The sequence below is a fragment of the Mus musculus genome, chromosome 2 (genome assembly GCF_000001635.26).
Source record: "Mus musculus strain C57BL/6J chromosome 2, GRCm38.p6 C57BL/6J".
Classification (NCBI taxonomy): domain Eukaryota; kingdom Metazoa; phylum Chordata; class Mammalia; order Rodentia; family Muridae; genus Mus; species Mus musculus.
This window is the reverse complement of record NC_000068.7, coordinates 170,060,225-170,073,554: the sequence shown is the minus strand read 5'-3', so window position 1 is coordinate 170,073,554 and position 13,330 is coordinate 170,060,225. Positions and strand designations below refer to the sequence as shown.

Sequence of the window (13,330 nt, the reverse complement as noted above, 5' to 3'; positions counted from 1 at the left end):
TTCACAGGGAAAAATCCCTTACTGTGAAAATACCAGGGGTTTCGAGCCTGGGTGGGCACCGTGTGGATTGGGCAATGACAACTTTGGAACAAGAGGGCCAATATGCCAATACACACACACACACACACACACACACACACACACACAAGCGGTAAATGCTAACAAGATGGGTCAAGTGAAGTTGCTGAATAAATTGCTTTTCCTGTTGTGCCTTGTGTTGTGTGTGTGTGTGTGGGGTTTATGATGTATATTCTGAGATTTGCTGAAATACCTAAAATTTAAATATTTGCATATAGTTTTTTTTTTTAATGGCCTCTTTGCATTTTAGCTGGTTGTTGGCCTTAGCTGGAAGGAGGCACAAAGAAGGAAAAGACACAGCTCATTGTCCATGATCCTAAAGAGTGGCTGAAGAGTGGAGGTACTCAAAGGTTAATTTGCATGATATTTGCATATCACTCTCCTTCCCAGGCTGTGGTCCCAGCTTTACCTAATGAAAGCAGATAAAAATGCTCTCCTGGAGTTCAAGTCATTTCATTTTTTCTCTCCAGGAAGAAGTTTCTAGAAGCTTCATAGGCTTGCCAAATGAAGACAGGCCCGGTGTCTAGAAATATACCAAGAGCCGTGTGCACGCCGCGGTGCCTGCTCGGATCTTGTTTTCTGCAGAGAACCATTAACAGCTGTCTCTCAGCAGTGACATTCACAGTTGCCAAGTGACAATTCAGGAGTCTAACCAAATTTATCAATATTTTTGTCTCTCGCCTCCCACCTCACCCCACCAGAGAAATTGCACTAACAGAACCGTATAGATTATATGCGAAGCAGCGCATTTATTCTTATTTTTGTCTTAGGAGGAAAATGATTACCCAGGAGTCCAGCAGCGCATTGCATCCTCCCAGGCAGATCGGGAGGTCTGAGTTTGCGTTTGGTGGGTTTCAGAGGATCTGAATTATGTAGCTTTCCTAATAACCCCGGGTTGGAACAGGCGATTTTTATCAGCTTCTAGAACCCCCACCCCATGCTAATGTATTATTCCCCCCTCCCTTTTAATAGAGTCTCGCTGTTGAAGGACAGCGCTCAGTCGAGTCCACCCTTCAATCTTAACGCATCTGAAGATGGTTCCCTTTCCAGCTGAGTTCCGTTCATTTCTGGTTGAACAGGTTAAGCAAAGACAGACCTCTCTGTTCTCAATTCACTTTACGATCCTCCCATCATAAAAAATAATATCAGCACCTTGCTTTTCATGTCAGAACTACCTCTGAGCCGCTGTTCCCTGTGCCCGTGAGTAAATCCCATAAAAGCGGTCCCGTTGTACTGTTGTTATTTTTCCTTGTGGGTGATTGATGGATGGATGGGCGCTGACACTTCAATGAAGCTATTTCGACTGCCATCTCAATCCGATGATGTGAGGGGTATATTTTCCGTCCATGCCTCATTACTTCAGAATGACATTCCTGGAACTTCATTTACTTTCCCCTCCTTCCCTGAAGCACCATATTTTTCCCCATCTAGGTTATGCATACCATAAAAAAAAAGCAATTTGCTATTATATGTGGCATAAGGGTAACGCTTTCCTTAGGAGGTAAATAAGTTTTTTTTTTCCCCTTCAAATTTTATTTTAAATCCCAGGGTTGAATTTAGGGATCATGTCAAAATTTCCAAGACATTTCCAACAGACATCCTCTATGATAAATGGTGAAAAGGATATATTTGGCTTCATTTTGTCAGTTTTTTTTTTTGTGATAACCTTGGTAATTAAAGCAATAATGCAAAATGGTCGTTTGTTTCAGAGTGTTGTGCTGAGATAGTTTAAATATTTCACCTATAGATGAGTAGCAATTTACAATACGATCCAGACTTTGTTGTCCTATGAGAATAAAGAGACTCATTATTTAAATAAAATGATGGCTTTATCTATTATAGGTTACTCTCCATTGTACAGAGAATGCTCAGCTAGAAGAAACCCATCTTCCCCTGCATTTCCAAACTGTGTACTAGGTCTGCGAGACTTTAATATTAAAACATGCTCTCAGCTTTTCCAAGTTGACTTAGGACCTGATTTTAATCTGTGTAATACAGTATTCCCGTTAATAATAACGTGTAATTAAGACATCCGTTAAAAATCCATAACGTTAATTTAATGGAGAAAATCTAATACAGTTCTATTGGAATTTTTACGTTAAATTAACTTTAACGGGCTTTTAATGGATGTCTTAATTAGATCTCATTATTAACGGGAATATTCCACAAATTAAAATTGGGCCCTTAAAGTTTTAATGAAAAAAGTTGCAGGAATGCGTTTAAAACGGACACCCTGTTTTCATGCATTCTGCTGGTTAGGAGGAGAAGTTGCGTTTGAGAGGCAACAGGTCCTGCAGGAAGAGACTGCCAGCGAAGTTGGCCGCTTTCCCTCTTCTTGCTCTCGTAGAGTCTCTCAGGTTCTGCTCTGCACCCTCCCTGTGGCCACGGTCGTCTGACCGTGTGCATGCTGGGAACTAAGCTTACAGACTGCCCAGTATAACCTCACCGAGCGAGCATGCACAGGACAAAGCCTTTGGCATCCACATGGTTAAGCCTGCCTATCCCAACAACTTTCCCAGAAGATGAACATGGTCGGGAGGTTTTCTTGGCTCAAACTCTGGTTTAACTTTATAACTCCTCCACTCTGCTGTGATGAATGGCTCCCTGGTGCAGGGGCAGGACTAGGCAAGCCAGGTGCAACCTTAATTGTTACACTGAACAGAAACATTTCCTTTAGACAAACTTTCCCAGGGGGGTTATAAATAGGAAATGGCTGTTACCGCGAGAAGCTCGCTCCCAAGAGCAGCCCACTCCGACATTAAACTAGGAAGAGTGATTGGCCCCCTCCCCTTCCTGTTACAAACAGAGAAGAGAAGGACTGCGACACTCCCAGTCATTAGTTTTCTTCAGTGGCACTTTGTTTCTTTCGGACAGTGAAAAGAGGCCCTCGGAGATGCGACAGTCCCCTTGCAGTTTATCAATGAAAATCTAATATCGTCCATAAGGAGAGAAGTGGAAATCAATACTTCATTACCAAATTGTTAGTGAGGATGAAGAGAAATGGTTGGTGGGATTTTTTTCTTTTCCTTTTCTTTTTTTCCCCCCTTTTCTTTTTTTTTTTTTTTTCTTTTTGGCAGTCTTCGTAGAGTCAGGGATCAGGAGGAGGTCATCACTGAGTCCAAAGTCAGAAGCAAGGATGCAGCAAAGAAGAAGAAGCGCTGAGAGAGGGAGATCCAATCTGGAAGGAAGATCCAGGCTAAGGCATTGTCCTGCGGGAGTCAGAAGAGAGAAAACAGGGTTATTTCCAGAGGAATAGCATGGACTGTGTCTTGCTGGCTGGCTGCCCCTGTTTGCTGCCTATTGCTGTGATGAAACACCGAAAGCAACTTAGAGAGGGGAGGGTTTGTTTACATGGCTTACACTTCCACATTACACTCCATCACTGAGCAAAGTCAGGGAAGGAACTCAAGGCAGGAACCTGGAGGCAGGAACTGAAGCAGAGGCTGCGGAGGAACACTGCCAGTAATGGCTTCTTCCTCGTGGCTTGCTCTGTCTGCTTCTTTATATAACTCAGGACCACCTCCCCTCTCCCAGGGGTGGTACCACCTACAGTGGAGGTCAGAGGACAGCTGTATAAGTTCCAGGGTTCGAACTCAGTCATGAGACTTGGTGCTTACTGAGCCCTCTCACTGGCCCCTGTCATAAAACCATTTCTATACAGAAGAGACGTACCCGGGCTCATACAAAGCATTAATCCATCCACAATGTCTAAAAGGCAGAAGTACCATATCAGTGGATGCCTGGATAAGTAGGATACAGAGACACATGCAATGAGATCCCACTCAGCCTTCAAAAGGAAGGGCAGTCAGACTATTCTACTACATGAACGCACAATGAGGAACTTACACTAGGTAAAAAGAGGCAGCCACAAAAAGGCAGACACAGTGTCTACCTGATGCGTTTTTTTTCTCCCAAACATTTGTTTATTTTATGTATGTGAGTACACCGTTGCTCTCCTCAGACACACCAGAAGAGGGCATCAGATCCCATCACAGATGGTTGTGAGCCACCACGTGGTTGCTGGGATTTGAACTCAGTTCCTCAGGAAGAGCAGTCCGTGCTCTTGACCACTACTGAGCCATCTCTCCAGCCCCTGCCTCATACATATAATGGCCACAAACTTTCAGTTTTGAAAGGTGACAAACTCTGGAGACGACATTTTTGGTTATACACTACTGTGAATAGATGAAACAGTACCAAGGCATATGCTTAAAAATGGTCAAAATTGTAAATTTTATATTACATTTATTTTAATATAATTAAAAATATGTAATCTCTTTTTTTCACTATAGAGAATTTCTGGAGAAACGGAACTTCTGTTCTCCCAGGCGGAGAGAACACTCATCCACGGTCAGCTGGACCTTCTTCTACATCCTTTTTTTCTGTGTGTCTTTGCGAGCCTTTTTTCCATGTGTTTTTGTGAGCCTGCCACTTGGCTCACTTTTCCAGTGGAAAACGTTGGTGACGCTGCCAGACTTTGTGTCTGATGCTGCACAGCGTGGCTGCAGTTTCCTAGACCCTTCCTATCTTCTTGGACATGACCTTTGTTTCTGGTTTTATGCAGCGGTACCCTGGTGGTTGTTTTTATGTCTAGAGCCTCTCAGGGTGTTAGAATGTTCTCGGAGGCTTGACCACCTATGTCTAGTTCTTGGGTCAGAAGGAGGGAATGTTTTGTTGCGGTGGGATTGGAAGGCCAGGCCTGATGAGTGAGGTTCTCAGCGCTGGGACGGCCGAGTTGTGAGTTTAAGGCTAGTCTGGGTTATGTACCGAGACTGACTCAAGACCCTAAAAGTGAGTGAGATGGCTCAGCAAGAACGGATGCTTGCTGCTGAGCTCTGCGACCAGGAGATTATATGAAGGATGGAGAGGAGCGTCTCTTCTGAATTGTCCTCTGACTTCTACATTCATGCTGTGGCATGCGCACCTACCCCCCAAACACAAATAAATTAATAGCAAAATTCTAAAACAGGAAGAAGAGAAAGAGAAAAACTAGCGAGCAATTCTTGTTTGTTCTCTGTTGCATTTACTGTGGGTAAATTATCAGTTACTTTAGCTTGCTACGAGTGCACTTACATGGTCAGGTTTGAGTTATTTTATTATTATTATTATTATTATTATTATAGTAGGGGTCTTTCTTCTTCTTCTTGTCCTGGAACTTGCTCTGTACACCAGGCTGGGCTCACTGCGATCCACTTGCCTCTGACTCCCAAGGGTTGGAATCAGAGTGGTACACCACCGCACCTCATTCATATTTAAAGATTTATTTGTTTTTATCTTACGTGTATGAACATTTGCCTGCATGTGTGTCCATCCATCATGTGTGTGCCTGGTGCCCAAAGCGGTCAGAGCAGGGTGTCAGATCCCTTGGAATAGGAGTTACAGATGGCTGTGAGCCACCTTGTGGGTGCTGGAACTGTACCTGTGGAAGAGCAGCCAGTGCTCTTAACACTGAGTCATCTCTCCAGCCCTAATTAATAATTAATTAGAGACAGGATTTGTGGCTGAGCCTGGCCTGGAACTTGCTAGATCAAGTTGTCCTTGATCTATGTGTATATGCTCAGCCGTATGTGGGTATGTGCACTCTGTGAGTTCAGTGTCCAAAGAGGGCAGAGAGGGTATTGGAACTGCAACTGGAGATACATATGGTTGTGAGCTGCCTAACGTGGGTGCTGGGAACTGCATTCAGGTCTTCTACAAGAGCAGCATGTGCTCCTAACCACTGAGCCATCCTCTCCCCAGTTCCCAGATAGCACTTTCCTTCTCTGTTAAGCCTTCACAAATCCTATGTGAAACATGAAGGGAGTTCTTGGAGCCTAAGATTTGAACCTGAACTTCTGTACCTTCCTATGAATGTTTTCACAGGTTCTTTGACCTTCAGGGCCTCAGGGGTGGAGAACCCTGCTGTAGGGACAAGGGCCCTTTAAAGTAACTTAAAAAAAAATTCCTTGGCGGGGGGGGGGAGAGATTTATTTATTTAGTTTAGTTTATGTGTCTGTGTGTTTATGTGCATACAAGTGTATGTGTGTACAGAGCCTAGAGAGGGGTTTCAGACCCCCTGGAACTGAAGTCAAAGATGGTTGTGAATCCTCAGATGTGGGTATTGGGAACTGAACCTGCATCCCTTGCAAATACAACAAGCATTCTTTGTTTTTTGTTTTTGTTTTTTTTTCCTGACACAGGATTTCTCTGTGTAGCTCTGGCTGTCATGAAACTCTCTTTGTAGACCTCTGCTACCATGCCTGACTTTTGATATGTATTTTGGGGATCCAGCTAATGTTCTTGTGCTACATGGCAAGCCGCCCACTGACCAAGCTGTCCTTCCAGCCTGTTGCTATGGTTTGAACCTGAAATGTCCTTCACAGTTTGAACACTTGTGTCCCAGCTAGGGAGCACTATTTTAACAGATACAGAACTTAACTGGAGATAGGACCTAGCTGATAGAGGCAGGGCACAAAGCCCAGGCTCTTAGCAGTTGCCTGGGTCTGGCTTCTGCCCTGCTCTCTGCTGGGATTGGAACAGCCTCTAACTCAGTGTCCCAGTGTGGCATTGCTGCTTCGATATGCCCCACCTCCATCTCTAGTCAGATCGAAGCCCTCTGTAAGCTAAATAACTCTTGCATGCCTTCAGTTGTTTCTGCCAAGTTGTTCCAGACAGAAAAACAATGGATGCACGTGTTACCGTTAAATAACAAGATGCAAATCGAGTAACTTAGAGACATTTCCCCAGGAACATCCGAGTGCAGTTACTTTCAAATTCCAGATATGGGAGGGCCTTGCCTCTCAGTCTGACTATGAGGCTAACGCCCTGGCAATCCCTCAGAGTAGCCAAGCAAGGTGCTGATTGATTGTAACAATGGCATTTGAGAGAGGGACAGGAAGGTCAGGAGTTCCAGGAGACCCTATCTCAAAACCATCAAAACAAAAATGAAGTCCTTTGTGTCTCATCATGAAGAAATTGAACACACAGTGTTTATGGAAGGTCAGTGTACTAGAGGGAGGGTGGATGGCCACCTGAATCTTACGCCATTTGGGGACAATCGATGGTGTCCCCTCAACCCTTTAATTTAGAAAGAGAGAAGAACAACTCTGTTGCAGGATATTTGATCACATTGTGAACCCCAAGACTGTGAATTGGAAAAAAAAAAGGTTTCTTGTTGTGGTGTGGCTCAGCCCTAGCGCAGACCTTTTTTTTTTTTTTTTTTTTAAAATAAGTATACCATAGCTGTCTTCAGACATACCAGAAGAGGATATCAGATCTCATTACAGATGGTTGTGAGCCACCATGTGGTTGCTGGGATTTGAACTCAGAGCAGTCAGTGCTCTTAACCACTGAGCCATCTCTCCAGCTCCTAGCGCAGACCTTTAACCCAAGATCTTTCTGTAAACAAGAGTTAAATAAAGTCAACCACAGGTCAAGAGGCAGAGCAGGCAACCAGTTGACAGGGAGTGAACATAAGAAGACCCAGGAAAGAGAAAGGAGGGTTTCTAAGCTGACGGGTATTTAAGACAGTGTGGAGAAAGAGCAGGAACCTTTCCTTCTGGGAAGTTGGTGGAGGAGGAAGGTCAGCTGGGTGCTTTCTCTGCCTCTCTGAGCTAGCAGGCTTTCACCAACGCCTCTGACTCCCGAATCTTCATTTGGTAAGTTGAATGTGTGGGGTTTTATCATTTTATAAAATAAAACCACTCCCCATTTTTCTCTAGTTTCCTCCCCATTCCCTGAGACTTTAAAATAAGATTCTAGAAGAAAATTAAGTAGGGAATTAAGGCAGGCCATCAAGAATGTTTCTATTTCTTTGCCTGCAATGGATTACATAAGCTAGATTAAGCTAGAAAGAAATCAAATACTGGTGACTCTCAGGCCTCTATTGAAGCCCTAACTTTCTTGTTTTAAAAGCCTTTCTCTGTCCCCCCTCCCCTGGTATGTTGTGCTACTGTGAGAAAAATAAAATGATTGTAAGTGAAAAAAAAACACCTAATTATATATCAAAGAAGTCAGTGGCTATGTTCATTAAGTAGAGTTTGGGAGGGGGGAGCCAGGCAAAATGATACTATTATTTCCATTCATTAAGAAGCCACGGACAGATGCTTAGCATTGTCTATACTTTAATTTGGCCATTGTACTGGCTAGTTTTATGTCAACTTGACATAAGCTAGAGTCGTCTCAAAGGAGGGAGCCTCAATTTAGAAAATGCCTCCCCAACATCTGGCTGTGGGCAAGACTGTTTTCCTAATTAGTGATTGATGGGGGAGGGCCCCGCCCACTGTGGGTGGGGCCAGCCCTGAGCTAATGGTCCTGGGTTTTATAAGAAAGCAGGCCCAGCAAGCAGCATCCCTCCATGGCCTCTGCATTAGCTCCTGCCTCCAGGTTCCTGCCCTGTTTGAGTTCCTGTTCTGACTTCCTTCAGTGATGAACAGCAATGTGGAGGTGTAAGCCGAATAAACACTTTTTTTCCCCAAGTTGCTTTGGTCATGGTATTTCATCGCAACAATAAGACCCTAGTTAGGACGCTGACTCCTTAAATCCTCTGGCCAATTGCTTGGGTCAGTGGCTCCTTGACATGGCCCTTGCTGCATTCTGCCTGCATCTTCTGTTTTTGCTGGGATGTGGTACTCTGGTCACATTGCGTGGATGGAAGGGAACAGTGGTTGGAATGTAAGCTTTCAGCTACTGTGGAGAGCCCCCCAGCAGGTGGTGCAGCTCCTCAAAGCATAGAGATTTGGGGAAGCTCTGTGCACATTTAGTTTCCCACCTGCAAAAATGCTCATATCTGAAGACTGTGCATTCTATCCAGTGGGCTGTCTGTCAAGCAACTCTCTGGTCTCTCTACACAGGTTCCCATAACAACTGCTTTCAAGCTCATCCGTACTTTCGTCATGCTTACACATGTGTATCCTTTTCCGGAATGGACGGAAGCTGACGGGTTTGGGTGGCTTCCTCCTGTGGTGATCAGGTAAGGAGGGCGTGACTCATAACTCCTATTTTAGGGCTCCTCAAAGCTGTTTGGTGGAAGATGAATAAAAACACAAGCAAAATATTCATGTTGAAAATTAAAAAAAATCATTAAAAACAAGAAGGACTATGACAAAGAGACAAAGTAAAAAAAAAAAAAAATGGAGACAGGGACTTTTAATGGTGCCTCAGAGAAGCCTGTGGTTCATATTTTTCAAATTGATTTACAATTTGAAAATCTGAATTGGCTCGTTTCGTCGCTCGGCCTCACCGCCAGAGCCTCATTTAGTTTTCCCTAAGAGAAATTGCCTCTCTGCAAAGAAACCCTTACACTTTGGTGGACAAACTTCCGTTCTTACGGAGGATAAAATAATTGCCTAAATGCATGTAATAGTCTGATATGCAGACACAGACTCAGGCGGGTAGGCAGATAATGCTTTAAAATGGCTCTCATTTTTATTATGTGCCTCAGTCTGGCCTCAAGTTTGACCTCCTCCACAGATGTGCCTCCAGGTCTGTACCCTGCTCGGCACACTCACTCCTCCCAGCAGAGGGCCCTGGAGCTCAGCCTGGCCTCACACTCACTGTGAATCAGAACTAGGACCCGAGTTTCCAGAGGTTTAGGATGCCAGGCATGTGGTACCACGCCACTCGATGGAGTGGTGGGAACAGAACCCAGGTCTTTGTGCATGTTAGGCAAGCTCTCTACCGGGTGAGGCACATCCTCAGCCCCAGATGGCCCTTGCTAGTGGCTTTCTTCTGCTTAATTTTTCTACCATTGAAAACAGACTGAGATGAACTGCTTCAGGAAAGGGAAGTCTCTCTTTCTCTCTCACAGACGCAAACATGCACAAACATGTATACAGTCACACACATCCATATATACCCATACCCTCACACACTCACCCACACACACCCACACATGCACATATAGACACATGCATACACATATGCACAGATGTGTGTATACATACATCACCCATACATACCCACACATGTGCATATATACACACGTGCACAAACATGTATACACTTACACACATCCATACATACCCACACATGTACAAATACATATATGTACACACACACACACATGCATATATAGACACATGCATACACATATGCACAGATGTGTATATACATACATCACCCATACACACCCACACACGTGCATATATACACATGTGCACAAACATGTATACACTTACACACATCCATACATACCCACACATGTACAAATACATATATGTACACACATACACACACACACACACACACACACACACACACACACACACACCACCCCAGTTTCTGAGTGCTAGGAAGAAGACCTGCTTCTTTTCTTTTCCCAAACATGGAAAAGGCTGTGTCAGTTACAGCCGTTGGCCGTGTCAGCAGCAGTGGGCCATATGGCTGTCTAGATCAATAGTGGTGTGATTTTACCAACTGTGTCATGATCTGATGTCAACCCACTCTTCCCTTCCAGAGGCCTAGGTCCCCGAAGTAACTTAACCAAGGTGACATGATCATGAGTAAATGGATTATTCCAATAGTCAGTATTCAACACAAATGTATTTCTTCTTGACTTCAAAGCCTTTACTGTAAGGCACATTTTACTGTTCCTGGCTTCCGTAGGATCTGCACCTGGGAGACCAGAGCTGCGCGGTGAAGGGCGTTTTTAGCCCACCCTGGAGGAGGAACACAACCTACTGTGACTTATCAGGATAGTCTTTTCCTTGGAACATAGGAATATGAGTGACATGCTAGCTATAATCACACTACTGGAAAGAAATCTCAACTTTTGAACTTCTTTGAAAGCTTGGCTTATAATCAATCTCCCAGGTGTGTCACATGTGTGACAGACACATCAGGACATGAGCCAGGCAGGCAGCTGCCCAAGGCTTGAGGCTGGAGACCTTTCTAATCAGCACCAGAGCAAACAGGTTCCATGGGGCCTCTGCTGTCACCGGTCTCAACTGGCTGTGCAGTGGGTGAGTAGGAAGTACCGCTTAGTATGATCCCTTTATGGGTCTTTGTTAGCTTTCTCTAGCTGTGACCACACTTTCAACCAAAACAGCTTAACAGAGGAAAGACTGCTGCTCAGTGTCCTGAAGATTTCAATCCATCGTGGCAGAGAAGATGCTGAGGAAAAGGGGGAGGGGGACAAGCTATGGCCCTCCCCCACTTCACCACCACCAAATAATGTGCCAGTTATGAACTTGTCTTTGTTAGGGTTTTATTGCTCTGAACAGACACCATGACCAAGGCATCTCTTATAAAGAACAGCATTTAATTGGGGCTGGCTTACAGGTTCAGAGGTTCAGTCCATTATCATCAAGGTAGGAGCAGGGGAACTTCCAGGCAGGCATGGTGCAGGAGGAGCTGAGAGTTCTACATCTTCATCTGCAGGCCTCTAAGAGAAGACTGACTTCCAGGCAGCTAGGACCAGGGTATTAAATCCCATGCTCACAGTGACACACCTACTCCAGCAAGGCCACACCTCCTAATAGTGCCACTTCCTGGCCCAAGCAGATACAAACCATCACAGAACTCATTAAGGGATTCATCCTTTGATTTGGCCCCAGGGTTGCGCGTGTTCCAGACACACCTAGAGGTAGGCATCAGTAATTTCCTAAGTGCTCTTTATTCCAGACCAATTAGCATTAATGTTTCCCTGAACTACATCCCCACCCCCACCCCCAAAATGGGTTAAGGCCTTCTGTATCTCTTTGTGCAAAATGGCTGTTGAATGGAGCCATCAGAGACAAGGTACTACTCCTGGGACACCAAGAGAGGCAGGCAAGAAGACACGAGGCCTCCTGAGAGTGGGGCCAACGCTGTCACCGAGTGTCACCTGCGTCCTCACTCGTGTGTCAGCTCAGATGATCTCAGTGGCAGATCTTTCCTTGGCTCACACTCTCCATCCCCAGGCTGCCCACGTGGTTAAGAAGCGGGAAAGAAAGCTGGCCTGACGCTTTGCCCAAGAACCCTCCTGATGGCTAGTGATGGGGTTATGGACTCTTAACTGCTGAATGGTTATCCTTAATTATAATCAAAGGTCTGTCAATCTAAATAAAAATGATAAGGCGGGGAGCCAGCCCCTGCTATCCACTCCTCTCCACTTCCCATGAGCTTTTAAACACCAATCTGTTCTCAGGGTGATGCTTCGACGGGGCTTGGATTGAATAATTATCGAAACGGAACTCAGTGTTAAGTAAAACTTAACTTTTTTTTGCAATAAAGAATGGTTAAAATTATTATTATTATTAAAGACAGAAAGGAATACCTACTTTTTGTTTTAAATATTTGGCTCTATCCTTCACTGGGTGCCAATCTTTGACCCGAGGCATGACGGTACGACTGCCATTTTATTAATTCTTTGAGTGTGTGCGTGTGCGTGTGTACATACATGTGGAAGCCAGAGTGCTATGTCTGGTATCTTCCTCTGCCTTATTTTATTGAGCTTTTGCATCAGGGTCTCTCACTGAACTTGGAGCAGCAGCCTGAGTTCCAGGAACCTGCCTGTCTCTGCCTCGCCAGGGCTGGGATTACAGCTGTGTGTCACCTCATCCAGCTTTACGCGTGGGTTGTGCGGACCTGAAGTCAGGTCTTCATGGTTGCCATGGTTGCTTAGTAGGCTTAGTAGGCTCCTGTTTTATTTAGTGTTTTGAAAGTATTTTCGTTCTCTCTCTCTCTCTCTCTCTCTCTCTCTCTCTCTCTCTCCACACGCGCATGCGTAAAGCATGCAAGTGCACGTATACCCATGAACGCCTCTGTGTTTAGATCGACCGCAAGCGTCTTACTGTTCGAGCCACCCCTCTGGTCCCTATTTAGTTCTAACAATCCCCAAAGGAAACTTGCAAAAATTATTTTTCCTGTCTTTTCCCGGAGCTGGGGTGTCAAACACGAGGCCCTGTGCATGTGAGGCAAGTGCTCCACCTCTGAGCGTGACTTGCTTGCTCCACATCCCTCTGGTCTATCTGTTAGCAGCGTGGCTGTGCTATTCATTGGCTGCCCGACTTTTGGGAAAGACCTTTCCCTCTCCTGTTTCTCCGTTCATGAAATATAGCACCTTCGTGCGTATCACTTAGTGTATCATAAGTGTTCCATTGAGATGCATATTCCTGGATCTGGAGAGATGGCCCAGTGGTTAAGAACACTGGCTGCTTTCCCAAAGATCCTGAGTTGAGTTTCCAGCACCTATGAGGCTCATAAGCACCTGTAACTCCAGTTCCAGGGGTTCTGATGCCCTCTGGTGCCCTCTGCTGGCCCCCGTGGTCACTGCATGCACTCGGTGCACAGA

The 13,330-nt window shown here is 45.0% G+C and overlaps 1 protein-coding gene and 1 long non-coding RNA gene across 6 annotated transcripts in view; one reads left to right on the top strand and one right to left on the bottom strand.

Annotated features, from left to right (window-relative positions):
- Window positions 1–803: 803 nt before the first annotated feature.
- The window catches only part of Tshz2 (teashirt zinc finger family member 2), a 440,243-nt gene continuing 427,716 nt past the window's right edge, over window positions 804–13,330 (bottom strand). For 2 of the 4 annotated variants that reach the window (XM_006499424.4, XM_006499426.4), the window contains exon 3: window positions 804–3,287. Coding sequence is in view for 2 of the 4 variants with exons in the window: in XM_006499426.4 (XP_006499489.2) it covers window positions 3,286–3,287 (2 nt within the window). In the remaining 2 variants the exon portion in view is untranslated. The remainder of the gene's footprint in view (window positions 3,288–13,330) is intronic. The other 2 variants (NM_001363022.1, NM_177659.1) reach the window with 1 other exon arrangement.
- On the top strand, window positions 2,777–12,315 carry A630075F10Rik (RIKEN cDNA A630075F10 gene). Of its 2 annotated transcripts, none has more exons than NR_033634.2 (3): window positions 2,777–3,058; window positions 8,910–8,965; window positions 10,634–12,315. It is a non-coding gene; the product is annotated as an RIKEN cDNA A630075F10 gene (long non-coding RNA). The 2 variants fall into 2 exon arrangements; NR_033632.2 differs by having other exon boundaries at window positions 2,777–3,081; window positions 8,910–9,028; window positions 10,663–12,315.